General features: G+C 51.1%; 16 protein-coding genes across 16 annotated transcripts; 9 read left to right on the forward strand and 7 right to left on the reverse strand.

The window, feature by feature from the left end:
- Window positions 1-117: 117 nt before the first annotated feature.
- Window positions 118-2,025, forward strand: B9G98_00808 (Asparagine--tRNA ligase, cytoplasmic; the record flags this gene model as incomplete). The annotated part of the gene is made up of 2 exons (XM_024807366.1): window positions 118-1,768; window positions 1,850-2,025. 2 exons carry the CDS (start codon window positions 118-120, stop codon window positions 2,023-2,025), a joined length of 1,827 nt encoding a protein of 608 aa, XP_024663134.1.
- Window positions 2,026-2,388: 363 nt separating this feature from the next.
- Window positions 2,389-3,699, forward strand: B9G98_00809 (Asparagine--tRNA ligase, mitochondrial; the record flags this gene model as incomplete). The annotated part of the gene is made up of 1 exon (XM_024807367.1): window positions 2,389-3,699. One exon carries the CDS (start codon window positions 2,389-2,391, stop codon window positions 3,697-3,699), a length of 1,311 nt encoding a protein of 436 aa, XP_024663135.1.
- Window positions 3,700-3,728: 29 nt separating this feature from the next.
- B9G98_00810 (hypothetical protein) lies at window positions 3,729-4,190 on the reverse strand (the record flags this gene model as incomplete). The annotated part of the gene is made up of 1 exon (XM_024807368.1): window positions 3,729-4,190. One exon carries the CDS (start codon window positions 4,188-4,190, stop codon window positions 3,729-3,731), a length of 462 nt encoding a protein of 153 aa, XP_024663136.1.
- A 65-nt stretch (window positions 4,191-4,255) lies between these two features.
- Window positions 4,256-5,920, forward strand: B9G98_00811 (Putative 2-hydroxyacyl-CoA lyase; the record flags this gene model as incomplete). Its single annotated transcript, XM_024807369.1, has 1 exon — window positions 4,256-5,920. The coding sequence occupies one exon, from the start codon at window positions 4,256-4,258 to the stop codon at window positions 5,918-5,920; it is 1,665 nt and encodes a 554-aa protein (XP_024663137.1).
- A 10-nt stretch (window positions 5,921-5,930) lies between these two features.
- B9G98_00812 (hypothetical protein) lies at window positions 5,931-7,490 on the reverse strand (the record flags this gene model as incomplete). Its single annotated transcript, XM_024807370.1, has 1 exon — window positions 5,931-7,490. One exon carries the CDS (start codon window positions 7,488-7,490, stop codon window positions 5,931-5,933), a length of 1,560 nt encoding a protein of 519 aa, XP_024663138.1.
- Window positions 7,491-7,592: 102 nt separating this feature from the next.
- On the reverse strand, window positions 7,593-8,843 carry B9G98_00813 (Zinc finger protein RME1; the record flags this gene model as incomplete). The annotated part of the gene is made up of 1 exon (XM_024807371.1): window positions 7,593-8,843. The coding sequence occupies one exon, from the start codon at window positions 8,841-8,843 to the stop codon at window positions 7,593-7,595; it is 1,251 nt and encodes a 416-aa protein (XP_024663139.1).
- A 304-nt stretch (window positions 8,844-9,147) lies between these two features.
- On the forward strand, window positions 9,148-11,013 carry B9G98_00814 (hypothetical protein; the record flags this gene model as incomplete). The annotated part of the gene is made up of 1 exon (XM_024807372.1): window positions 9,148-11,013. The coding sequence occupies one exon, from the start codon at window positions 9,148-9,150 to the stop codon at window positions 11,011-11,013; it is 1,866 nt and encodes a 621-aa protein (XP_024663140.1).
- An 18-nt stretch (window positions 11,014-11,031) lies between these two features.
- B9G98_00815 (H(+)/Cl(-) exchange transporter 5) lies at window positions 11,032-13,364 on the reverse strand (the record flags this gene model as incomplete). The annotated part of the gene is made up of 2 exons (XM_024807373.1): window positions 11,032-11,410; window positions 11,476-13,364. 2 exons carry the CDS (start codon window positions 13,362-13,364, stop codon window positions 11,032-11,034), a joined length of 2,268 nt encoding a protein of 755 aa, XP_024663141.1.
- Window positions 13,365-13,594: 230 nt separating this feature from the next.
- B9G98_00816 (hypothetical protein) lies at window positions 13,595-15,235 on the forward strand (the record flags this gene model as incomplete). Its single annotated transcript, XM_024807374.1, has 1 exon — window positions 13,595-15,235. The coding sequence occupies one exon, from the start codon at window positions 13,595-13,597 to the stop codon at window positions 15,233-15,235; it is 1,641 nt and encodes a 546-aa protein (XP_024663142.1).
- A 34-nt stretch (window positions 15,236-15,269) lies between these two features.
- B9G98_00817 (hypothetical protein) lies at window positions 15,270-15,698 on the reverse strand (the record flags this gene model as incomplete). The annotated part of the gene is made up of 1 exon (XM_024807375.1): window positions 15,270-15,698. One exon carries the CDS (start codon window positions 15,696-15,698, stop codon window positions 15,270-15,272), a length of 429 nt encoding a protein of 142 aa, XP_024663143.1.
- An 85-nt stretch (window positions 15,699-15,783) lies between these two features.
- Window positions 15,784-17,130, forward strand: B9G98_00818 (Serine--tRNA ligase, cytoplasmic; the record flags this gene model as incomplete). The annotated part of the gene is made up of 1 exon (XM_024807376.1): window positions 15,784-17,130. The coding sequence occupies one exon, from the start codon at window positions 15,784-15,786 to the stop codon at window positions 17,128-17,130; it is 1,347 nt and encodes a 448-aa protein (XP_024663144.1).
- Window positions 17,131-17,429: 299 nt separating this feature from the next.
- On the forward strand, window positions 17,430-18,668 carry B9G98_00819 (hypothetical protein; the record flags this gene model as incomplete). The annotated part of the gene is made up of 1 exon (XM_024807377.1): window positions 17,430-18,668. One exon carries the CDS (start codon window positions 17,430-17,432, stop codon window positions 18,666-18,668), a length of 1,239 nt encoding a protein of 412 aa, XP_024663145.1.
- Window positions 18,669-18,722: 54 nt separating this feature from the next.
- Window positions 18,723-19,493, reverse strand: B9G98_00820 (hypothetical protein; the record flags this gene model as incomplete). Its single annotated transcript, XM_024807378.1, has 1 exon — window positions 18,723-19,493. The coding sequence occupies one exon, from the start codon at window positions 19,491-19,493 to the stop codon at window positions 18,723-18,725; it is 771 nt and encodes a 256-aa protein (XP_024663146.1).
- A 1,042-nt stretch (window positions 19,494-20,535) lies between these two features.
- B9G98_00821 (hypothetical protein) lies at window positions 20,536-20,856 on the forward strand (the record flags this gene model as incomplete). Its single annotated transcript, XM_024807379.1, has 1 exon — window positions 20,536-20,856. The coding sequence occupies one exon, from the start codon at window positions 20,536-20,538 to the stop codon at window positions 20,854-20,856; it is 321 nt and encodes a 106-aa protein (XP_024663147.1).
- A 1,399-nt stretch (window positions 20,857-22,255) lies between these two features.
- B9G98_00822 (hypothetical protein) lies at window positions 22,256-23,587 on the forward strand (the record flags this gene model as incomplete). The annotated part of the gene is made up of 1 exon (XM_024807380.1): window positions 22,256-23,587. The coding sequence occupies one exon, from the start codon at window positions 22,256-22,258 to the stop codon at window positions 23,585-23,587; it is 1,332 nt and encodes a 443-aa protein (XP_024663148.1).
- Window positions 23,588-23,728: 141 nt separating this feature from the next.
- Window positions 23,729-24,955, reverse strand: B9G98_00823 (hypothetical protein; the record flags this gene model as incomplete). Its single annotated transcript, XM_024807381.1, has 1 exon — window positions 23,729-24,955. The coding sequence occupies one exon, from the start codon at window positions 24,953-24,955 to the stop codon at window positions 23,729-23,731; it is 1,227 nt and encodes a 408-aa protein (XP_024663149.1).
- Between the last annotated feature and the right edge of the window lie 290 nt (window positions 24,956-25,245).

Genomic DNA, 25,245 nt, shown 5'->3' on the forward strand with positions numbered 1-25,245 from the left:
ACAGGAAAGGATGCATCAAACCTGCCCTTTGCACACGGGTCGTGGGTTAGGGCATGCGGAGAAGTGACGCATTATTTAGACAGTGGATCGCTCCCAAAGCGTTTGTATAATTCACATATGTCGTTAGAAGACCAGACAGCCAAGCTTTCGCTTGCTGCCGTATATGTTAGCGACCAAGGCAGTGACGAGACGGGCAAAGGAACCGAGCAGGCTCCGTATGCCACCCCGGCCTATGCCTTTTACATTTCCAAGAGCGAAAAGATTCTCGTGCTCAAGGAGGGTAAATACGAGGACATCTCTCCCAGCGCCCTGAAAAAAGCCAAGAAGGGTGCAGATGGCTTGGCCAAGAAGGCCGAAAAGGCGAAGAAGGCCGCGGAGGCTGCTTCGGCAAAAGCTGATGTTGAAAGTGAGCGCCTGGAGGCCTCTAAAAACATCGTTATCACCGCCCCGTCCGGCGTGGAAGAGGCTGTGCGCACTAAAATTATCAAGGCTACCCCGTACCGTGGCAAGCGGATCCAGGTCAGTGGTTGGATTCACCGCTTGCGTCAACAAAAGGGTTTTACGTTTATCGTGCTCCGCGACGGCACCGGTCTTTTGCAGGTGATTCTTTCTGGCGACCTTTCTAACGCCTACCAGACCCAGCGTTTGACCCTCGAGTCTACTATCACTGTTTACGGCGAGCTCCATCCTCTCCCTGAGGGTAAGAGTGCCCCCGGCGGCCACGAGCTTGTTGCCGACTACTACGAGGTTGTTGGTTTGGCGCCTTCTGGAGACGATGCGTTCTCTAACCAGCTCCAGGCTGACACCGACCCCTCAATCTTGCTGGACCGCCGTCACTTGGCCCTTAGAGGCGACGCTCTCACCTCTATCATGAAGGTGCGGGCTGCTCTGCTCAAGTCTATCCGCTCTGTTTACGAGGATGAGGGAATCACTGAAGTCACACCTCCCTGTCTCGTTCAGTCGATGGTCGAGGGTGGCTCTACTTTGTTTAAACTTGATTACTATGGTCAGAATGCCTACTTGACCCAGTCGTCTCAGCTCTACCTTGAGACCTGTGTGCCCGCTTTGGGTGATGTCTACTGTATCCAGGAATCTTTCCGGGCCGAGCGCTCGCACACTCGTCGTCATCTGAGTGAATATACACACATCGAGGCCGAGCTTGGGTTCCTTACCTTTGAGGAGTTGCTGGGCCATGTTGAGCGCATGTTTGTGTCTCTTGTCGACAAGGTTCTCAAAGACCCTGTTGCCGGACCTTTGGTCAAACAGCTCAACCCCAAATTCGAGCCTCCTCAGCTTCCCTTCATGCGTATGACCTACGTTGACGCACTGGAGTGGTTGAACGAGCACGGCATTCCCAACGAAGACGGGGAGGAGTTCAAGTTCGGCGACGACATTGCCGAGGCCGCCGAGCGGAAGATGACCGATACGATCAACAAGCCCATTCTGCTCACCCGTTTCCCCGTCGAGATCAAGTCGTTCTACATGGAAAAGTGCAAGGATGATCCCCGGGTTACCGAAAGTGTCGACGTGCTTATGCCCAACGTCGGTGAGGTTATGGGTGGCTCCATGCGTATTTCCAAGCTCGACGAGCTCATGGCTGCCTTCAAGCGCGAGAACATGGACCCTGCTCCTTACTACTGGTTCAGCGATGTTCGCAAATACGGCGCTTTCCCACATGGTGGGTATGGCCTGGGCACCGAACGCATTCTCGCTTGGCTCTGCGACCGCTTCACCGTGCGCGACTGCTCATTGTACCCACGCTTCCCTGGTCGCTGCGCACCCTGATCAGTGAAACCACCATATAGCAAACATGAAAGCACCCATTATCAATACATAAAACACAGTCGAGTTGCCGTTACCGTCCCCGTTGCAATTGCCATTGCTGCTTGTGGATTTGAGGTACTCGGGGCTGCTATCTCTACTCGCGCCACTTTGAGGTTGGCTGTGGCGGTTACCAAGCCAGTCAGATCGGCTGCCGCTCCGGCTTTGTCGGCGCTGCTTGTCAATCAGCTCGTCGAGCGATGAATCCAGGTCTGTCTCAGCAATTTCATCGTTTATCGTGCCATCGGCGTCTTGATCTCGGTGGCGAACAACCACCCATCCCATTGTGTAGAAGTTAGTCCCAACAAGGATCCTGGGGTAAATATGCAGATTGGGAACATGCACAGGTCCACGCGATTTCAGAGAGCGTTGGGGGCAATATTTGAACACAATCTACTGGGTGGCGATGCCCTCTAAGCCCACCATTTTAGCTACCTGGTATTTATTTATATCTCAGTGGCCGCCGCCGAATCCCGCGAACCAAAAACCCTATTATTAAGGGCCCGAACAGCCTATTTCCATCTCTCGGAACTAAAGCCTACTACTACGCGGTGTGTTCGTTTAGTCATGGCAGCACTCCGGCGGATCTTGCAGCTGGCAAAGCCTGGCGAAGCTGCCAGGGCCCAAGGATGGGTTAGCAGTGTTCGCAAGATGAAAAAGTGGGCTTTTGCCGATATCACTGACGGCTCGAGCGTTGAGCCACTAAGTGTGATTTTGACCCCAGATCAGGCAGCTAAACTCAGCACGGGCGCCTGCGTAGATATCCGGGGCCAGGTCAAAGAGAGCCCCAAAGGAGCTACCCAGGCGGTTGAACTACACGCTGACAGTGTCAAGCTGCTGGGTGAGGCTGACTCGACCTACCCGCTGCAAAAAAAGTACCATTCCAGGGAGTTTTTACGCCAGTTCCCTCAGTTTCGTTGGAAGACCCGTACGGCGGCCCAAGTTCTGCAGTACCGGTCTTTTGCCATCAAACAGCTTACCGACTTTTTCAACGAGAATGATGTGGTGCAGGTCAACTCACCTATTCTGACATCTAGTGACTGCGAAGGTGCCGGTGAAGTTTTCGGCCTTGAAAAATCGCTTGACTTTTTCGGAAAACAGGCCTACTTGTCAGTATCAAGTCAGCTGCACTTGGAAGTGTATTGTGCCGCATTGGCTCGTGTCTGGAACATGACGCCTGCGTTTAGAGCTGAGGCATCAGACACTAACCGGCACCTCAGCGAGTTCTGGATGGTCGAGGCAGAGCTGGCGTTCTTGGACAGTCTGGCTGAGCTGACGGGATTCTGCGAACAGATGGTCAAGGCAACTACTCCTACGGGCTCTATCAAGCACAGTATTCTCGCTTCTAAACGAGATCAAGAAGCTCGGGACCGTCTAGAGCAGCGCTGGGACACGCTGGCGGGCAAGTGGACCACTATGACTTATACGGACGCTGTTGATTTTATTAATGCGCATGGCACTAAGGTGTCTACGGCAAAATGGGGTGACGGCCTGTCTTCTGAGCAGGAAAAATTCCTGGCTGGCACGCTAGGCACCCCCGTGGTGGTCACTGACTATCCCACTGAGATCAAACCCTTCTACATGAAGGCAAGCAGCAGCCAAACGGTCGCATGCTTTGATATATTAATCCCGGATGTTGGCGAGCTGGTTGGCGGCTCAATGCGTGAAGACAACTACGAAAAGCTCCTGGCCAACCTGGAGAAATATGACATGAACCCAGAGAGCATGTCATGGTACACCGACCTGCGTAAATACGGCTCGTTCCCCCATGGTGGGTACGGCCTAGGATTCGAGCGTTTGGTCATGTACACTTGTGGACTCGACAACATTCGCGACGCAACTGGATTCATCCGCGGATTCGGCCAGCTGCCCTGCTAAATAACGCTGATTTATGCGTCTGTACATACTTAAATAACAAAAACTCCACGCCATGCTAGGGCGGCAATAACGGAGGCTAGAACAATGACCATTGCAATTCTCTGGGTGATTTTCCAGGCATCCTCGGGCAGCCCATACACTATTCGGCTGGCAATCAGGCTGTAGCGAACGACTGGATCGACCTGCTTCAGAGGCACGACATTTCTCGCTGCACTCAGAATGACATACGGCTCTTCCCACTGCAAGTCGAAATCGGCGGGCTCAGACGCTGGCCAGCACACCCGCACAAAGTATTTCCCCGCCGGTCCTTGAAGTGAAATCCGGGAACTGCTAGCGTTGTTGGGCCACTCGTCAAATTGACCCTGCCACGGCGTGCCCGGCACAATGAGCCCGTCCGTCTCCCCTTGCAGCTCAACAATCATACTTTCGGTATTAGCAAGAACATAGTGCACCAGAACGAAGCCAATCAACGGTATCTGCGCGAATCGCATATTCCCGTACACGTGATTACTGGTGATGAGTAAACCCCAGTAACCCCGCGTTCGGCCTGAGCATTATGACTTCTGGGGCCGAGATCGTCGCCAACAGCCTCAAGGAGCTAGGCGTCGAGCACATTTTTGGAATTGTTGGAATCCCGGTTATCGAGGTGGCTGAAGCATGTATTGCCAAGGGCATCAATTTCATTTCTTTTCGCAATGAACAGACGGCGACTTATGCCGCCAGTATCTACGGCTACCTCACGGGGAAACCAGGTGTTACTTTGGTTGTTGGGGGTCCTGGCGTTGTGCATGCACTTGCCGGTGTCGAGAATGCGCGAGTCAACCGGTCTCCGCTGCTTGTCCTTGCCGGCTCGTCGGAGACTCATCAAAGGGGAATGGGGGCTTTCCAGCAATTGGACCAGGTGGCTTTGATGCGATCGCATACAAAATTCGCAGAGCAGCCGGCTACTCCTAGTGATGTTCCCCGTCTGATTGAGCAAGCGTACCGGTACTCTTACTTTGGCAAAGCTGGTGCCACATACGTTGACCTGCCGGCTGATATCATTCAAGGAAGCGGCACCATTACTAGTCCTTTGAAGGTTGCTGGTCCGCCTCCTCGGTCAATTGCAGATCCTCATCGCATCGCTAAGGCTGCAGCTCTCCTCAAATCAGCAAAATTCCCTCTTCTTATTGTCGGCAAAGGGGCTGCGTATGCTCGGGCAGAAACCTCCATCCGGGCAGTCCAGTCGCAAACAAACGTCGCATTTCTACCTACTCCTATGGGAAAAGGCGTTGTACCTGACTCTGTGTCCACCAACATGTCTGCTTGCCGATCTGGTGCTCTTAAACAGGCTGATGTTATTTTGGTGCTTGGGGCCCGTTTGAATTGGATCCTTCATTACGGACAGGCACCAAAGTTTGCCAAAGATGTCCAGATCATTCAAGTTGACAACGACGCCGATGTCCTTGGAGACAATGGAGGAAGTGCTGATTTAGGCATTCTGGGCGATGTTGACTTGGTTGCCACTCAGCTTTTGCAAGCTTTAAAAGGGTGGAAAGCGCCGAATATCCCTGAAGCCCTGGCTAGCACAAGAGAAAAGAACGAGAAAAAGGCGGCTGCAAAGGAGCAACAGCCTGCGAATCAGCTGTTGAAATACGAGCCCGTTTATAAAGTCATTCGCAACCGCTTGGCAAACGTCAAGGCACCAATCGTGTTTGTATCCGAAGGTGCCAACACCATGGATATTTCCCGCTCCTCGTTTCCTCTAGATTCTCCGCGATCGCGACTGGACGCTGGTACCAATGCTACTATGGGAGTTGGTCTTGGCTATGCTATTGCCGCAAAGACGGCCAACCCCGAGTCAATTGTGGTAGCTATTGAAGGAGACTCTGCGTTTGGGTTTTCTGGTTTGGAAATTGAAACCGCCGTAAGACACAAGCTCCCCATGATAATTTATGTGATGAACAACTCGGGCGTTTACCATGGCGTCGATCCCGGACTCTACAAAACAAACAAGCCGCTGCCGTCTACAGCACTCAGTTTAGACGTTGCATACCACAAACTGGCTGAATCACTCGGAGCAAAGGGCTTCCTGGCCAAGACCTTGCAGGAAGTCGACCAAGCCACTAAAGAAGCTTTGTCTAACGACAGCGTCAACCTTATCAACGTCATTATTGATCCAGCTAAAGATAAGAAATTGGAGTTTGGATGGATGGCGAGCACAAAGCCCGCTAAACTTTAGATATAAATAGTTACTTTGGCAGTGGCCAGTTGTCGAACAGCGAGTCCGTAATATAGTCAATAGCAAATTCAACATCTGGATATCTGTTGATGAAATGGCCCTGGAGGGGCTTCAAGTCAGCCTCGCCGTCATTCACGGCGGGTCTCATCTGCATGGACCGACAGACCAGCGAGTACACATTGACGTTCTCGAAAGGCTCGTAGTGGCCTGGTTTGAACCCTGGCCCGCTGGCAGCAAAGAACCCTCTCATCAACACCTCTTGACTGTCATACCCGTGAACACCATGAGGTTTATACTTGTTGCCTTGGTCGGCGTACTCTGCATGGGTCAGAATACTCCATCCAACGTTCGGCACGATATACACAGGGGGCATCCGATAGCCGTACTTGCCCTGGTTATCGAAGTGCCAGTCCTGCGGCATCTCCGAACTCTTGTAAACATGCGCTCCTTCGCCCAGCTTGTCTCTTATTCTTTCCACAGTCGGCTCAACATCATTGATATCCAGCCACAGACCACTCAGCGGCCATCCGGTGCGCTTCTGAACCACGCTCGTGTCAATCAGGTCGTCCAGAAAGACTAGGCGGTCATCTGACGTCGGTGCCATACCATGATCCGAAACAACAACTAGATTGACTACCTCCGTCAGGTTACGGTCCTCCAACCCGGCGACAATCTCGCCGATTAGCGTGTCTACCTGGGTAATGGAGTCAATAACTTCGTCTCCCGAAATTCCAAATTTATGGCCGATAGTATCGACGGTAGGCACGTATGCCATAATGAGCTCTGGTCGCTCCTTAATCGGCAAGTCGAGCCAGTCCAAGATACGATCCCTCTTGGCGCTCAGTACCTCTGTTTTATTGAACTTATCAACAAAATCGGGATTAAAGTGCTCAAAATCGACTTCTGATCCCGGCCACATGTGCACCGCGCTCTTGCGTTTGTGCTTTTTGGCCGTCGCCCAAAGAGGCTCACCTCCCCAGAACACCCTGTCCAAGCTTGTGGGTGAGACATGCTTGAAATTTCGATTCAGCATAGGATCAAAGAACGAATTGCCTACAATGCCGTGATTTACGGGGTACAGGCCAGTTGCCAACGTCCAGTGATTGGGGAAGGTTTGAGAAGGGAATGAGGGAACGATATAAGGCGTCGAGAACCCGAAGTTTACCAGCCTTGCAAGATGAGGTGATCTCTTTTCGGAAACGTACTGTGGGTGGAATCCATCCAATGAAATGTAGACTGTAGTCGGGTTATACAGGTGCGTTCCATTCGACAGCTGGCCTATACCTTGTTTTGCCGAATCCCCAGATAAAGTCGATAATCCAACAATAGACAGCACAACTAGAATAGCAGCTCCAAAAATGTAGTATAGGCCAGTGTGTTTCCGGTTGCTAAAGGGTCGCTCTTCCAAGCGCCTGATTGCTGCTGATTTGGGCTTGCCATCTGAGTGCAAGTCTTCCATCTGAACATAGTCCACTGGATTCCCATCTGCGTCTTGACCCATCATCAGCTGGAGGCTTTCTTCCTCCGCCACGCCTAACCATCGGTCCTTTCGTCTCGGTCCATCGGGCATATTGAAATGTGGTAGTGGCTTAGGTGAGACGCGAGGGGCCGATGGTGATGCTAAAACTATTTAAAAAGAAACTATGCACTTTTTTCATTCTTTTAAAAGTTCTCAATCCGCATCCAGTTTGTTGAAACGGGAATCGGGGTTTAGATGAGACATGCGAATGTGCCGATGGCATGAATCAGACCGTAGGAACCTCTTGCCGCAATTTTGAACTGCGCAAACGTAGATCGGACCGCAGTGTTGGCTCCTATAATGCCTCATGCATTCCGATTTTTTGTGAAATCCAAGCACGGACCAAACACATGCACTGTCGGGACACAGATAGGGTCGATACTCCCTGTCGTGGGTGGAATCAAGATGCTCCGCCATCGCTTCGCAGCTGCTAAACTTTTCTCCACAGGAATGGCCACAGGACACTAGCCCGCGAATTGTTTGAGAAATGCTTTTCTGTAAAGCAGGGCTTTCATTTACAAGCTCTTGGCGTGGCTTGTCGTCTCTATGGGTCCGCAATGGCTGGAGAACTGACCCGCTCCTCTCAATAAGATAATATAGATTTTCGGTATCTGGGTGACACTTGGAGTCAGGTTTACTTAGCTTTCCAAGGTCTGAAATACCCTGTCCAGGGCTTTTCTTGCGCCGTTTGGTAGGCTTCCGCTTTGTGTAACACCGCTTCCGTGTTTTCCCAGGAACAAACTCCTCATCAGCATCTGATTCGTTTTCAGACTGGTAATTCAGGGCTTCCTCGTGGTTCAGTGTGTGAGTAATATTCTCCAGCGCCGCTCCATTTCCTCTTCTGTCGCATGGGCTCTCGGGAGCTGGGCTCTCAGAAGCAATGCCATTGAGGACAATCGTTTGAGCCTGAGGAGTCTGGTACATTGGGCCATCTGGGAATAGTATTTTGCTAACCGGTATCATTCGCGGGGTATGGGGTGTAGTAGGATTCACCCGCGCTGTATAATGGCTTGGAGAGCTCGTAGTGGGGTCAACCAAAAGAGCCGCTTGAGGAGCGGGTCCATCGGAAGAACCTCGAGTCCAAGAGAAATCCGAGGCGGTTGTATCTGTGGTTTCACAAGGGTTGGTATCAAAATCGATAATAGAAAGATCTGTATGGTCGAAATCGTTTGGTGAAACACTCGAGCTATCAAACAATGCCGGCATAATAGGCGAGTTGAATCCAAAGGCCACAGGATAATTGACAATTGACTGAGAGGAACCCAATAGTAAAAGTCGCGGTGAAACGGCAACACCACCATGGCAATGACAGAGGCTGTCAAATGTCGGGGGTCCTGACGGGATGCGCCAAGATGCTGAATATGATGAGAACCCGGGATATTCGTAGGGTCCTGAAAGCGGCATAACTTGGAATTCGACCTAGGCCAAAGAACGTTTGCGTCTATGTGGCAAGTAAAGCTAAGCGCGCCCGCATGGCGACCCATTTATTCCCGCATGGCGGAATGTCGAGGTGCATTTGAAAAAAAGTGACCTGTCACAAGCTGACGCGTAAAAATAAGGCCGTCTCCCGCGATACTACTATTAATGCACCTTCGGCACATTCCAGTCCGTTAGTCGTGGTAGCCTTGCAGTATAAGATAAACAAGTTTATTAAACAAAGCTGGATGGTCCGGGGAGATGGTGATCTCGACTGACTAAACCCCTTCAGATGAGATGGGCAGTAAGGCAGGCCTTCCTGAAAAGACCTTGCCTGGTTTTGCCTCCACAAAGACGATCTTCAAATTTGTATGAGGTCTTGTCTTTGTCTTTAGGCGTGAAATCAGAACAAGAGGAGCGGCTTCAGGCCCTTTTAACTCGCGACCCCGCTGATTCAAAAAATATTCGCAGGGTGCAACAGCATGTGCAAATCATGGCTAAATCAACAGAAAACAAGAGTGATCTGATAAGAAAGTTTTCAGTCGATCACAAGCCTTTTGCTGGACCAATTAGTGCAGCAATCATGCTAGAGCTAATTTCTCAGCGGTCCCCACAGTTAGCCTCTGCATATCAGGCACTGGTAGAGCGTCTTGGACACCCTTCGGGTGATTTCTTGTGTGCAATTCTGACGGCTGGTATTATTGATACACAACAGAGCTATATTCCTTGTGTGTTGGACTTTGTTGTCAAGATTCCTGACTATTTATTATCTGACCTTGCAGATGTCTGGATGCCAAGATGGCTAGAACTAGGCGTACCATCAGCGAATTTGGACCTGTTGATAAAAGCAGCTGCTAGACGCGGTGTCATTCCGAACCATAGCAACGGCTATAAGGCACTGAATTCGCAACTTCAAAAGCCGATCCAAGTTCTAGAGTATGTCATGGCAGTGAGAAACTATTTGTCGGGTCTTGGCACCCGCCAGGTGGTTCCTCAGTTGGAGGAAGCATTTCTGGTGCTGATAGCACGCAAGATTCGGATTCTCCCCCCACAAATGCATCCTGAAAAGGTACTGGCGGAACTTGTAAATGAGATCAAGCGCCTACGTCCTTTGCCTGGTCGATCGGCGGTACTTGGCGCACGATTCTGGGCGACCGGTAAAAAGCTGAGTTTGGAGGATCCCAGCCGTCCCATTCCCACAACCATTGATCAATGTTATGAAGAGATGAATGTGTTGGTTGCATCTTGGAAAAGTGGGGAGCGCAGCCCTAAAACCCCGAGGCGTGTCGCTCAGCTTTATGCGCAGATATTGAGCAGATATGCCTTGTATGATCCTAATTCTCTGGAGGTAGTTTACGCCGAGGCAGATACCACTTGCAATCAGCTGTTCGAGGCTGCGTCGGCAGGAAACCGTCGTCGCCGATGGCTGACTTCCGTTCTAAGCACATTTGTACATGCTGGACAGTACAAAAGGGCTGTAAAATACACACCAGACGTTCAACGCACAAAAACACCTTATTTATGGGGTCTTGCAGTTATCTCTTTGGCCAAAACCGGTCATCTTGATCACGCCTGGGATCTGACCGAAACGGCAGTTACGACTCTGAGAGCCAGCCTGCCATCAAAAGTCGGGGTGGTTCTTCTGCAACAGCTAATGCATGAAAAGTCTCCCCTTGATCTTGGCTCGTGCTTGACCAAGCTGCATGGCTACAATATGACATTTAGTGATATGCAGCTGGCGCAAATCTTGCACTTTGCTGGTTCAGGTGGAAGTAGTTATCGCTGGTCAGATCTACGCGCAGTACTGTTCAGTATGACTGATGTTCTGCTGGACAGAAACAATCAACTTCGAACTTCAGTGGGGGGCTATCATTGGCGACGCCCGCACAATGTTTTGGGCGAGGCTTGTCTCAAAGAACTTGTGTTGTGGGGCTTTTTGAAGGCTCCACTACAGCCGTGGTGCTCAATTGATTTGATGAAGGAGTTAAAGTCTCGCGGCGTTGCGATTAGCCCTTCAACAGTTCAGGCTGCGGTGAGCTCGGCCCTCAAGGACCTGCAAAACTCCAAGGGCGAAGCGGTCAGGATCCGCCAACAGTGCCCCCACAACATATCCATGATTTCCGAGCAGTATGCGAAACTAATTGAAGAACTGTTCTAATAAATAATCTTGCATCTATCAGTACAAATCACTAACTTCACCGCCGTCACCTCTCCGATCGTAAGGAAGGGAAGTGTTCGGCGGCGGAGGCGGTCTCGAGCTTGGGTTCAGTAAATAGCCGCCATTCTGGGCCTTGAAAACCTCATCAGGCTCTGTAGCGAGTCTTAATTCCGCCCAGTAGGCCTCAGAGCTCTGCCGTTCCAGGTTTCTGGACGCCTTGGACTTTACAACATTATCGTTGGTTTCCTTGAGTTCTTTTTGTTTTTCTAGATGCAGTTTGCGGAACTCGCTGGCTTCCTCCAGTACCGAGTCGCGAAGGTCTATGAGTTCTTGGAGATCCAACTTTACAGCTTTGACCCAGAGGTTAATAATGATTACGAGGAGCAGGCAAGGTATACTGCCAGCCGGCGGTTGGGAGGGGAGTACGACTCTTAAATAAATAGTTATCCGCTGATTTCAAACACCGATCCTTCAGACAAAAGTGGGGTGGTGGGTTCTCTGAGTGCTTTTGCCACAGATTCACGGTTCAGTAGCCCCATAAAGTCGCCGCGGTCGGTTACCAGGGCCGTCCCGACGTCGAGCTTTTCCATAATCATCGCTGCTGTGAGCACAGACGAGTCCATGGCCACTAGTGCAGTAGCGTCCATTGGCAACCTGTCACGGACGTCACTACTACGTTTCGCATCTGGCGGACAGTAGCCAACGAGCTTGTGCTGTGAGTTTACCAGCACCGTCTCTGTGTGCCGGGCGCGGTTTTTCGCATCCTGCACGTCACGCATGGCTACTTCGGTGGCGGGCTTCATTACGTTCTGTACTCTGAGGTTGGGTACAGGTCTTTTATCGGGCATGACACGATCATCTTGAACGGGATGATACACATCCGTACCGCCAACGTAGTCAACCACCCACTTGGCGACCATTACGCCCGACATAATTGGAACGACATAGCTTACTGCACCAGTGAGCTCGAAAAGAATCACGGCTGAAGAGATTGTCAATTTGGTGGCGCCCGTCAAGGCAGCTGCTGCACCGACTAACGCATAAACCCCGGGTGTGATGCAAGGGCCCTGGCCCGGACAGAAAGTCTCGGACAGGAACCCTCGGTGTGCATGCAAAAGCGATTGCATTGCAAGACCCACCAGTCGTCCGATCAATGCACCACTTGTCACTGTTGGTAGCATAATACCCGAAGGAGTTCCCAGGCCATAAGAAGCCGGGGTGAGCAATAAGGCCACAATGCATGTATAGGTGAGGTCTAAAGCGTAGCTTTTTCGGCAAAAAAATTCCCCCTCAGAAGCAGAACATTCATGTAAAGCTTCGGCAAGCAGTTCGTGCATCGGGATTCTCAACACTGTTGTAAAAGACAAAAGTGAAGTGACCAGGGCGGTCGAGCCAACGAGAGCGAAGCTCTGCCACTTTTGGGGGACATTTTGCATATAGCTTACACGCAGTCGATAAATCTCTGACCTGGTGTAGTCAATAAACCGGCCAAATAGGCCGCCAAGGGCCCCTAGCACCACGAACGGAATCAGTTCGATGCCATGCCAGGCCCGATCGTAAACGACCTGGAAAAAAACCACTTTGCCGCTTTCAAAGGGATTGACCATTTCAAAAAACAAATTTGCCGTCATGGCACAGACGAATCCTTGCCACAAGATCCCTCTTAGGTTTTTGGGTTGTAAGGTTTCAACAACAAACAAGACACCGCCAATTGGTGAGCCCATTGCGACGGCCAAGCCAGCTGCAGATACGGACGCAATGAGCAGACGAGCCCTCGAGGGCGACAAGCGGGTGTTGAACTGAGCTGCAAGGCATGCGGCAATGCTGGCCGCTATATGAACCATAGGGGAGTCGGGGCCGATCCAGAGCCCAGACCCCTGTGCGAGGCTAGTTGCGACTAGTTTTACAATAATCTGTAAAGGACTCAGTAGGGAGGGCATGGGGTTGCCTGAAATATACGACCGCAGCTCGGGCACACCGTCAACAGCGGCAGCGGGGGCCAAATCAGCAATAAGACAAGTAGCCGCCAAGGCAAATAGGAGAGAGGAAAAAATGTAAAAAAACGGCAACAGCACCCACGGCGACCATGGGCTCTGGTCGAGTGCAGTGCAAGCTCTTTCCCTGCAACACAGGAACTTGGGCACGTACCACACATCGCAGTGGCCCTCGCGAATCGAGGCCAGCCAGTTGGAAAAGATAGTAGCCACACCTCCCAGCAGACCCGTAAGAGCACCAGCAAGCATCAGGACAGCCCAATGCCCTGCCCAGTCGACAAATGCCTTGCTCGGTCTCATTTTGGCTCGGCGGATCGCATCCCGCGACCGCTCACTCGGCCGGCTTAGACTGGACATTGGATGGGACCAAATGTCAGCGGCTGCGGAAACTTATAAAACAGCGAAAACAAAGACAAAAAAGTATAAAGTGCGTACCAGAGTGCCATAAACCTCCATAGCCCGTCCGTAAAACAACACCTTGGCACCCCCTTCAGAAGCCTTGCCGTCGCCGCGCTAGGCTTACTTTTTTTTCAAACCCCTCATTTCTCCCAATCTCTCTCCTAGTAGTGACTCTTCGTTTTTATCATATGTCTTTGGAGAACCAGACTGCGGATTTGTCTTTGAAAAACGGCAAGGCAAAGCCGGCCAAGCAGCCCAAGCAAAACAAGCAGCAGCCCAAAAATAAGTCCAAGGGTGCTATTGAAGGCGCGGCTCAGGTGGGAGTGACCATCGACAAAGAGCTTGATTTCCCCGGCTGGTACCAGCAGGTGCTCACCAAGGGCGAGATGCTGGAGTACTACGATGTTTCAGGCTGCTACATCATGCGCCCTGCGTCCTTTTTTGTTTGGGAGAAGATCACCGAGTTTTTCAACAAGCGGATCACTGATATGGGTGTCCGTAATGCCTACTTCCCCATGTTTGTGTCGTCGCGTGTTTTGGAGCGTGAAAAGGACCACGTCGAGGGCTTTGCTCCTGAAGTTGCCTGGGTCACGCGTGCTGGCTCCAGTGACCTTGAGGAGCCCATCGCTATTCGCCCCACATCTGAGACCGTCATGTACCCTTACTATGCCAAGTGGATCCGTTCTCACCGGGATCTGCCTTTGCGTTTGAACCAGTGGAACTCGGTTGTTCGCTGGGAATTCAAGCACCCCCAGCCTTTCCTGCGCACTCGTGAGTTCTTATGGCAGGAGGGCCACACGGCACACCTTACCAAGGAGGGCGCCGTGGAGGAAGTGGATCAGATTCTGGACTGGTACGCTGATGTTTACACTGATCTGCTTGCTGTACCTGTTATCAAAGGCCAAAAGACCTCCAAGGAGAAGTTCGCCGGCTCTTTGTTCTCGCGTTCGATCGAGGGCTTCATCCCCACCACTGGTCGGGGCATTCAGGCCGCTACCTCGCACTGCTTGGGTCAGAACTTTAGCAAAATGTTCAACATTGTCGTCGAGGACCCCAGTGCCCCCGAGGGCACAGAGAAGGGCAAGTTGCATGTCTGGCAGAACTCTTGGGGTTTGTCTACTCGCACCATCGGTGTCATGGTGATGGTTCACTCTGACAACAACGGTTTGGTGATTCCCCCGCGGGTTGCTGAGGTGCAGGTGGTTGTTATTCCTCTGGGTCTCGACAAAAAGGCCACCCCCGAGACTATTGAGCAGGTTACTGCTGCTTGCCAGAAGGCGGAGGCTGATCTGCGGGCTGCTGGTCTTCGAGTCACAGTGGACGCACGCGACCAGCAGCCTGGCTGGAAATACGCAGACGCTGAGCTTCGGGGTATTTGTCTTCGTCTTGAAATCGGGCCCAAAGATCTTGCCAAGGGCACTGCTCTCTCGGTCCGTCGTGATAACCGCGCCAAGGCTCCTTTGGCTCTTGACTCTCTTGCCGTGGAGGTCCCCAAGGTCCTTGACCAGATGCATAACGACATGTACGCCCGTGCCAAGGAGCTGTTCGACTCGCACATCAAGACTGTTCTCACCGTTGAGGAAATGGGGCCCCTGCTGAACGAGCGTAATGTCCTGCTTGCTCCGTTCTGCGGCGAAGAAGAATGCGAGGACGTCATCAAGGATGCGACTGCTCGCCAAAACACCGAGGACGTTGACGAGCGTGCTCCCTCTATGGGTGCCAAGACCCTCTGTGTGCCCAAAGATCAGCCTGAGCTCAAGGAGGGCACCAAGTGCGCTGGCTGTGACCGTCCTGCCGTCGCCTGGACCCTGTTTGGTCGCTCGTACTAGGCACAAAATATATAAAATAAAAAGTAAATAATACTTATTCGGTACGCGTGTCGAGCAGCTTTCTGATTTCACGGTTCCGGGACTCTAAATTCTCGACTAACTGCATGGCCCGGGCGACCTGGGACTGCACGCTGCCGTCCAAATCAGGGATATCCGTAGGCACTCGGGATTTTGTGCCTGTGATACTAAGCAGGCGCGACGGCTGGTCACGGTCCAACGCCTGCGACTCAATTCGAGTTTCCAGGACTTGCCACCCCGGAGAAAGCGACTGCGACGACACTATTTCCCGCCCGGACTCGTCAAAGTCGACCAGCACGGACACATCCCCCCACTGCTGCTCGACGACGTCCATGGCGGGCACAAAATTGTCATCGGAGTAGATGTAGTGCACCTCTGGGTATATGGTTGTCTGGCCGTTGTCGGCAGTGTCCTGCATTATCACAAAAATGTTGTCGCGATTCATGTGCCAGGCGCTTGGCTGACGGCGTCCCCCACCACGACTTAAAGGCCTGCTGAGTCACCCGGTTTTTTCACCCCGTGACGACAAAATGTTGGATATTCTTCAGTTTATTGAGGAGAAAGGAGGCAATCCTGAGGAGATCAGAAAGTCGCAGAAGGCACGCTACGCCAGCGTAGAGCTTGTGGACGAAATTATTGCCGACTACAAGAACTGGACGAGAATCCGGTTCGACCTCGACGAGCTGAACAAGAAGCAGAACGCCCTGCAGAAGCAAATCGGGCTCAAGTTCAAGGCCAAGGAGGATGCTAGCGCGCTGCTCAAAGAGAAGGACGAGATCGTTGTTGCCAAGCAGAAGCTCACTGTTGAGGAGCAGCAGGCAGATCAGGATCTCCGCGCCAAGGTCAACACCGTAGGCAACATCGTCCACCCCAGCGTGCCCGTCAGCGACAACGAGGACAACAACGGTCTCGTGCGTGAATGGGCTCCTGAGGGCGTCGATGTGAGCAACTTCCCTGCCAAGCACTCTCACCATGAGGTGCTGACGCGCCTTAACGGCTACGATCCGGAGCGCGGAACAAAGATTGTTGGTCACCGTGGCTACTTCTTGCGCCAGTGGGGTGTGTTCCTCAACCAGGCTTTAATCAACTATGGTCTCGAGTTTTTGATGGAGCGCGGCTACTGTCCCTTGCAGGCTCCGGTCATGATGAACAAGGACGTCATGGCGCGTACTGCTCAGCTGTCGCAGTTTGACGAGGAGCTGTACAAAGTTATTGACGGCCAGGACGAAAAGTACCTGATTGCTACCTCTGAGCAGCCCATTTCCGCATATCACTCTAACGAGTGGTTTGAGCAGCCGGCCGAGCAGCTGCCGCTGCGGTACGCTGGATACTCATCCTGTTTCCGCCGCGAAGCAGGCTCGCACGGCAAAGATGCCTGGGGTATTTTCCGTGTGCACGAGTTCCAGAAGATCGAGCAGTTCTGCCTCACCGAGCCCGACAAATCGTGGGAAGAGTTTGATCGCATGATCGGGTCCGCCGAGGAGTTCTACAAGTCGCTCAAGCTGCCCTACCGGGTTGTTGCCATTGTTTCAGGCGAGCTCAACAACGCTGCTGCCAAAAAGTACGATCTCGAGGCTTGGTTCCCCTTCCAGAAGGAGTACAAGGAGCTTGTTTCGTGCTCCAACTGCACCGATTACCAGTCGCGCAATCTGGAGATCCGCTGCGGCGTGAAAAAGATGAACGAGCGGGAAAAGAAGTACGTGCACTGCCTTAACTCCACTCTCTGTGCCACCGAGCGCGCCCTGTGCTGCATTCTGGAAAATTACCAAACCGAGGACGGCTTCAGGGTCCCTGAGGTGCTCCGCAAGTACCTGCCTGGTCAGCCAGAGTTTATCCCATTCGTCAAGGAATTGAAGCCCGAGAAAGCTAAAAAATAGTCAACCCCATAGCCTCTATGCTCCTAAACGTTCTTTTGGTTAGTTTCAAAGCATCTTTCATCAACTCTAATCTAATCCCCGCCGCGCCCCCCACGTGGGCGACCTGTTCGATTCGCCTATCTAACCGTACCCTTCCGCAGGCTTTGGGAGTTGCAACTTGCCTCAACCGACCAATTGAATCCCCAACTAGGAAGTTATTGGGAGGAGAGCTCAAGGCAGTTACTGAATTCGCACAAAGATTTTCCAATATTACGTCCCAGATCGTATTCGCCTTTGTTGAGAGCCTGAACTGGCTCCAAATGAGTGTGCTTGGAACTCCGCCCATGGTGGAGGCGCCGGAGGCTATAGTGTACGACGACGAGCCTAGTTTTTCTTCTTTACAGGTGGCCTTTTTGGCCTTACAAGCTGTCACGCAGACAATCATTATTTGTTTGATCGGCTACTGGGCGGCCCGGAAGGGCATTCTCACTAGAGCCGCCCAGATCAACTTGTCCAGCCTCAATGTAATGGTGGCAACCCCATGTCTGGTATTCTCCAAAATGGCTTCAAGCTTGAGTCTGTCTACCTTGGTAGATGTATCGGTAATTCCGGTCCTTTTTGTCGTTATGACGGGAGTGTCCTACTTGGCGGGCCGAGCATGTTCGCGGTTCTTCAAATTCACAGAGCGCGAGACGAAATTCGTTATTGCAATGGCAGTGTTTGGCAACTCAAACTCTCTTCCTGTGTCTGTGACAATCGCCCTGGCCAATACTTTGCCCATGCTGCGCTGGCCGGATATTCCCGGCGACAACTCTGATAAGGTTGTTTCCAGGGGCATTCTTTATTTGTTGATATTCCAGCAGCTAGGCCAGATGCTGCGATGGTCGTGGGGCTACAATAGTCTGCTTGCGGGGCAGGCAGACCCGAACGAGGAATCACTCCCCACCGTGGTTGATCCGTCCTCTGTACAGCCCAGTCAAAAAACACGAGTCTGGCGCACATTTGTGAGTGATTTGTATCAGTTTATGAATCCTCCACTGTGGGCAATGCTCGCAGCGGTTATTGTTGCCAGTATCCCGCCCGCAAAGTACGAATTGTACGAAAAGGGCGGATTTGTAGCCAACACCCTTGGCCTGGCCATCACCCAGATTGGCCGCACGGCTATTCCCCTCATTTTATTGACATTGGGTGCCAACTTGGCACCAACGATAGACAATGGACATTTGCGCAAAGCACCCCGCCATAACGAGATGGTGTTTGCCTCGCTGTTCAGCCGCATGGTTTTACCTGCCCTCGTCCTTCTACCCGGCATAGCCCTGGCAGTCCGGTATCTCGGCATTTCGATCATGGACGATCCCATCTTCCTGGTCGCGATGTTTTTACTCACTGTTTCTCCCCCTGCCATTCAGCTCTCCCAGATCTGCCAATTGAACCATGTCTACGAGCTGGAAATGGCCAGCATCTTGTTCTGGGGCTATTCTATTCTCACACTACCTTTCACTATTTTCATTGTTGTTGGCTCGCTACGTGTACTTGGTTGGGCCGGCGTGTTGGACTAAAAAGAAAAGAAAATTTTAAAAAATCGTTTGTCCGTATCGTAATAAATAATATTGCTAGCATGTTTTGTACCTGGCCAAAACATCCTCCAGGCCCTTGAATGCATTAGGATCATTGTATTGGTTGCAATAGCCGTAGTACATTTGTTTGTTGATGACCTGCGTGTACTCTGATCTGCGGAGACCTGGTACCAACGATGCCGCGACCAGCGGGTCTCTGGGGTCGTCTTCACCGACGTCGATTTCATCTGCATACTCCATAGTTGCCAAACGAACAACCAGGGCATTAGCAGTGACCCGAATAGGAATAATATGATAGGCGGCCAGGCCTAGTCTTATAACACGCACGCCGAGAATTTCAGCGTAGCCTTCCGGGGTGAACGAGACAAGGACCTCGTTTTCATTGAGCTGCCAGGCTTCCAATGGTCGCTCGGGAACCGTGGAATTTTTGGGGTACAACTTCAGAGACATGATGAGATCCAAATTGGCATGAAAGCGAGAGGTGAATGACATCATTGCGCCCTTGAATATGACCGCGTATCGAGGCTTTTGACCGTAAAAGTTGCCTAAGGTGCCCAGATTGGAGTCCAACCCAGCATCCTTCGTCCACTCTGGTTCTCCGTCTTCGCCAGCTTCACCTGGTTCTTCATCAGACTGGCCGTCCGGGTGCGGCGGTGCAACCCCCCACTCTTCATCGTCCACGTCTGCCTCGGACCACGAAGTTGATCTTTTGCGTTCCGATTGCACATCTAGAAGTTTTTGAATAGCCGCATTCGATTGAATCGGCCGTGACGGCTTCCGCAGGACTTTTCTGCGAGGTTTAGGCATCAGGGCCGATAGGTAAGCAGGCGGTGATTATTCCGGGTTTGCCCTGGTTCTTTAGGTGGTTTTGTTCTCTGTGATATCCTTACGTAAGCGGGGTGCGGGCGGAGGAATTGGCTATATTCGCTCGATTCAAGCAGTCATCAGTGCATCTGCATTGGTGACTGCATAACCAAACCTCCAGGAGCCGTTCGCTGCGAAAGATCTGTTTTGAAAATCCGACGGTGGCGAATCTTACGCTCCCAACAGCGATGGAAACGAGTATTAAAGGGTCGAATCAGTCATAGCAATGGCACGTGGGGGACCGCGCCTCGTTGTGCTCATGTAAACTTTCTTGTCCTAGGGCGGATGATTAACGCAACATCACCCTACAATAGCCAGATGCATTGGCGAGTGTCAACACAGGCGACGCACACGTTTTGCCAATAAGAGTTAGTAGAAATAAAGATAAACAGATAAACTCGCCAGCATTTCACAATATTTCAGGTGGTACATCGCGTTCCACGATTCGCGTCTCCCAAACAAGCAATATGTTATGCATGCGCACCAAGTCACCCTGCAGGGTGAAGGTGACAAAGATAAAAGGAGCCCTAAGCCCCCGATTTTTTTCGTCATTCAGTTTCAGCTAGAAATTCGATTGCAAGTACAAGTCCAAGCACACTTGCAGCATCGAGCCTCTTGAACACAAGCTTCATCAGGAAAAGTTAGAAACTAGTCGCACCCTTAACAGCCCTTGTCGCCGTTAGAGCAGTATCTTAGCCCCTTCGAGCAATACCCTGAAATCTTCACGGATTTGCTCTCCACTGAACTACCCCACGAGTGGAATTCAGAACAAACAAGCCAATGCAACCTCGAAAGTTCAATTCCCAACGAGTTTAACTCCATTGATAAGGCAAAGAGTCACACCCCCGACTGCGACCACAACTCGTCAGTCGGGGGATCTCCCGCGAGTCTGCACAGATATTATAGTCCAGGGCCCGAGCCCGTCATCGTGTCCCCAGAGTTGTACAACCCTCTGGCGGTAGGATTCGCTGACGCGGTTTACCCAATGCCATTGGATGTGTTCCAATCACCTCTCATGGGCAAACAGGAAGGCATTCCTGGCCCCATGCTAGATGATGGGTTCATGCCCGATCAACGAGCACCCGAGTTGGCCTCGCCGGTCGTTCCGTTAACAACGACGCCAGTTATTGTTGCACGGTCCGATACCGACAAGGCCAAGCTGAGACGAGCGCGAAACGCCGAGGCCGCACGGCGGTCTAGGCGAGTCAAATCCCGCATCTCGGAGCTCGAAGTCCTGGTCGAAAAATTGACGGCAGACAACCAACGCCTTATCGAGGAGAATCTTCGATTGAAGACTAGCTGTTAGAAGCTAGTAAATGGTATCTTAAGAGATATGAAAGACAAGAGCACAAGTACAAGAAAAACCGCGAAAAAAAGAAAACCGAAAAAAAAAATTATTTTAGTTTACATCCCAAAAGAGCAGAAGCTCATAATACTTCTCAGCTCAAGTCCGAAATACAACATTAAGAATTATATAAAATGAAAAAACTGAAGAAAGCTAAACCTAGAGTGGAACGAGCACTTGGGCATTTGCGCGAACTATATTTAGAGCGTGCTGTTCTTGATGTTTCACCGCTGTTTACGCGTACTCAGGTGGGGGTGGATTCGAGATTGATGGGAGAACGCTCGGACGGGCAAATTATTCCGCAGGACTCAAAAGCGACTCTACGAAAATCATGCTAAACGTGCTACACAGTTATATATGTACAATTGAATTTATACGAGCCGAATCAAAGAGCGCTGTCGCAGCAGCACGCTTGATGCAACCCCCTCATTTGATGCTGGGCGTCGCAAGCATGTGAACGCCCCAGATCTCTACGATATCGAATATTCACACCTCTAGACGACCATACTGCGCAAAAATCCACAGAACTACTTGCTACGGCGTTACCATGAGTGGGGTTATTCACCCTGTCCCTGTAGTTGGTCGCAGCAGTATCCTGTCTGAAGAAGCCCAAAAGGGTAATTGATTTTGTTAACGCACACCAATCCGGAATTAAATGGGATCAAAAGTAAATAGCAGACTTTTCTCTACACAGTCGAAGTTATATTGGTTTAAAACAGATGTAGCTTTTTGGGATTTGCATTGAAACACCTATACGCGTTCACAAATTAGCATAGATGAGTAACAAGAAGAAACCCTGTGCTGCAGGAACATGTCGGCAAGAAAAGTAGATGAAGACTCTTGGCAGACGTCGAGTTTCCACTTGCACTGTCTACGACCACATGGGCTCGGAATGTAGCCACGCAAAGTAACGAGCTTTTTCGTGCGCATAGCACACAAGGCCTTTACAGGAGTTGAATGACCCGGCTTCTATCTGAGCAAGCATTTAGGGCTTCGCCAATCCCACCTTCACGAAGACTTAACGCCGGCCCTATCCCTGCTGTGAGCGGGGTAGTGCGTCTAGTCATAGTCTAGAGCGATCGACCTCATATATTGGAATTGATGAATTGCAAATAAAGTATCTAGTCTCTATCCGGGTTTCGGACAATTTCCCAGGTCATTCTAAACAACCGCATTGCCTCTGTCCTCTTTGCCCTCCAACCCTTCCATATAACTTCGTTTAACCCTAACCTTTGTTCTGTTTTTTTCCCCACCCCGGTTTGCATGGCTATACATAGGGTTTCTGACACATCCTCAGGCCAGGTCTTCCCTTTCTGGGTATAAATCCAAGCACCCGTAGCTTTTCTGATCGCGATACAACATGGACAGTTCCAAACTCCTCAACAGTATCACGCCACTCGCGGCTACCTATTTTAACTACACAGGAACGCCTGTGATAGGCTCTGGCATTCGATACGTTATCAACTGGGCCAAAAGTATGAATCCTAATCTTTTAGCCCCAACAACTTTGAATGTTATCGTTCCGGAATTGCCCAATATTTTTGGCGGCTATCCGTATCCAGAGCACAAGGGTATTGAACGTGGTCCTTCCGCTTTGTTTATTTCGGTTTTCGGCGTCCTTGCATTGGCATGCTTTTACATCACGGCGCGCAACACGAAGCGGGGTCACAACTTCTTCCTCCTTTTTGGTCTTGGTGCTTTCTGTATCCTCAAGGTCATTGGTTATGCCTGTCGTTTGGCATGGAATGGTAATATCATCAATATCAATCTTGGTATCTGTTCCATTGTGTTTATTCAAGTTGCACAACTTGTGCTATTAGCACTGAATAAAATTTTGGCCCACCGTATCTTCACTTGGCGCCATCCCGAAACTGGTGCCGCGTGGTGGGTTACTGCTTTTTTCAACTTTACGTACATGCTTGTTTTGGGTCTAATCGCTATGGCCATTGTGGGTGAGGCTCTCCCGTTCCTCTACTTCCTCGGTCCCAGCTCATGGATGATTTGCCAGAATGTCATGCAGGCTGCCGCTGTCTTGAATGTTGTTTATGCTTGTTTGCCTTTTGGTGCTTTGCTTTTGGCCTACGCTTTCAAGCCTGGCCAGCTTGGCCCCAACCCTCTCAAGCGTCGCAAGACGCCCACTGAGGACTTGCCGCCGGTTGTCCAGCCTTACTGGATTGAGTCCGCCAGTCCCCTTTACTTCCCTGCCAAGGGTTCAGTTCGCAAGATCTTCAAGGGTACCCGTGCCGCCGATGCCATCCGTATTATGCCCTCTCGTGAGCCGCCTGCTCACGGGTTGCACGAAAATTACTACAAGCCAATGAACCCCAATAGCCCCAGGATCCTAACTGCCATTCTTACCGTCCTGATTGGTAGTACTACCTTGCTGCTAAACACTTGTTTCCGTTGTGCAAGCTCTTTCCAGCGCAGCAAATCAGTCATGGATCCAGCTTTCCACTACAACTACTGGGCGTCGCACCCCTACGTAATGTACGTCTTCTACGGTGCCACGGAGGCTTTGGTTCTTTCCATGTATTTGTGGATGCGTATCGATTTGCGCTTCTACATTCCGGATATGGCCGGCAAGCGCTCCAGCAAAGCCCAGTTTGGTGGCGATGACAGCAGTTTTGATGTCGACGAGCCCATTATGGTTGACGAGCCTAAGGACTATCTGGAAGAGAATGCTCATGTCTAATAGGTTCTCTTTTCCAAGTGTACTGAATGCCCTTAGGGAGAACCTTGACGGTCTTTATCTCTCCCCCTCTTCTTTTGCTGCGATCTTTAGATGATTCATTTTAATAGTTTTGATAAGAAGAGACTACTTGTTACGCAAGTTCTAAGTATTTAAAAAATTAAACGGTTCGAAAAGCTGCTGGGTCTCTTGAGCATCCTTGGCTTCATTCTCGAGTATGCACTGTTTCCAGTCTGCCGCCTGGTCTTCGAGCCCTAGCACTTTGCATAGGACAGCTCTAGGCAGCTGCAAATCAACGTCCCGAAACGGCAGCTGGGCATAAATAGTTGGCTGAGCACTCACCCTGACAACCAGGTAGTCTCCGGCTGGCGGCTGTCGAGATAATGGCATGCCACGATTTACGATAGCGCTCTGCATTTGTTGGAGCGCTTGGTCCACGGCTGAAGCGGGGATCGGTACTACTTGGGTGTGGCCGTGAACTGTTCGGTCTCTCACAAACTCGTATGTAACAGGTTCCAATCCATGCTGTCTGTACATGCTTCCCAAAGCAATTTCAAACTTTCGAAGCTCAAGCTGGTCTTCGCTACGACCATTACGTGCAATCGAGGGTATATGGGTGCGCGGGATCAGCAAAACATGGCCAGCACAGCCTAGTTGTGCCATGACCTTCTCGCACTGGATGGGTCCTCGAGCAGTAGATAAATAGACGTGTGAACCAGTGGCTACAACCAGCTCTTGAGTTGCTGCAGGTGAATCCAGACACATGTAACATGCACGTTTCTGCTTTTTAGACGGCTTTTCGTTCGATTGCCCATTGCTGCGTTGAGAGGCTCGCTTCAATTCAGGCTCGCCCCACACCAAATCCGAACGATGGCTGGCCTTGACATTGTAAAAGTTCACTCCTGTTGACGGGCGAGCTGGTGTAACGTTCAGGCCAATCTGGACTAAATGAGCCCATTTTTCTGATGACCCCACTGGACCAAGCGACACAAGCCTTGTTCCGCGGCCATTGGAGTAAAACGGTTCTACTTCGTAGTACGCTCCGGGCACAAAGTGGTACCACGGAGTGAGTTTTTCACCGACCCCACGTATTTCTGCAGAGGCCAGCGTTGGTGAAATCAAAATGTCGACGGGGCCTTCGAGTTCAGGAGACGACGATTTGGCAAATGCTATTTTTATACCATTAAAATCGATGACTTTATTGGTGTTATCCCAAAAGAAGACAGGGACGCTTTCCGCTGGAATCTCTACGTCTTTGGCTCCTAAACTTAAAACTGCATCTGGCTTGAAGCCAAATTGACTCGAATGTTCAAATATTTCGCTTAAACTAGACGATCTGCCCACTACTAGTAGACTTTTTGTCCCGGTCATTACAGTCGTCGTCGACCTTCGAAAAAAATGGAATCAGCTGACAAACCCCTTATTAACCAGCTAGCCTCTATTGTTGAAAGGGGCTGGCTCTGGAGGTATGCTAAGGTTGGCCCAAACAGGAAGTTGCTAAACACGCTGAAACAATAGACGAGGATTGCCATATCGGAGTTGCACTGAGCAATTCCATATTATTTTGCAAGGCAACTCAGTTTAAGTTAAACTTTGTCCGGCCAATTTGCCAGACAGCGTCATGCCCTAGCACCCCGCAGCGAAGTTCATGGGGCGGCCCT

This window comes from Wickerhamiella sorbophila (assembly GCF_002251995.1).
Source record: "Wickerhamiella sorbophila strain DS02 chromosome Unknown contig1, whole genome shotgun sequence".
Classification (NCBI taxonomy): domain Eukaryota; kingdom Fungi; phylum Ascomycota; class Dipodascomycetes; order Dipodascales; family Trichomonascaceae; genus Wickerhamiella; species Wickerhamiella sorbophila.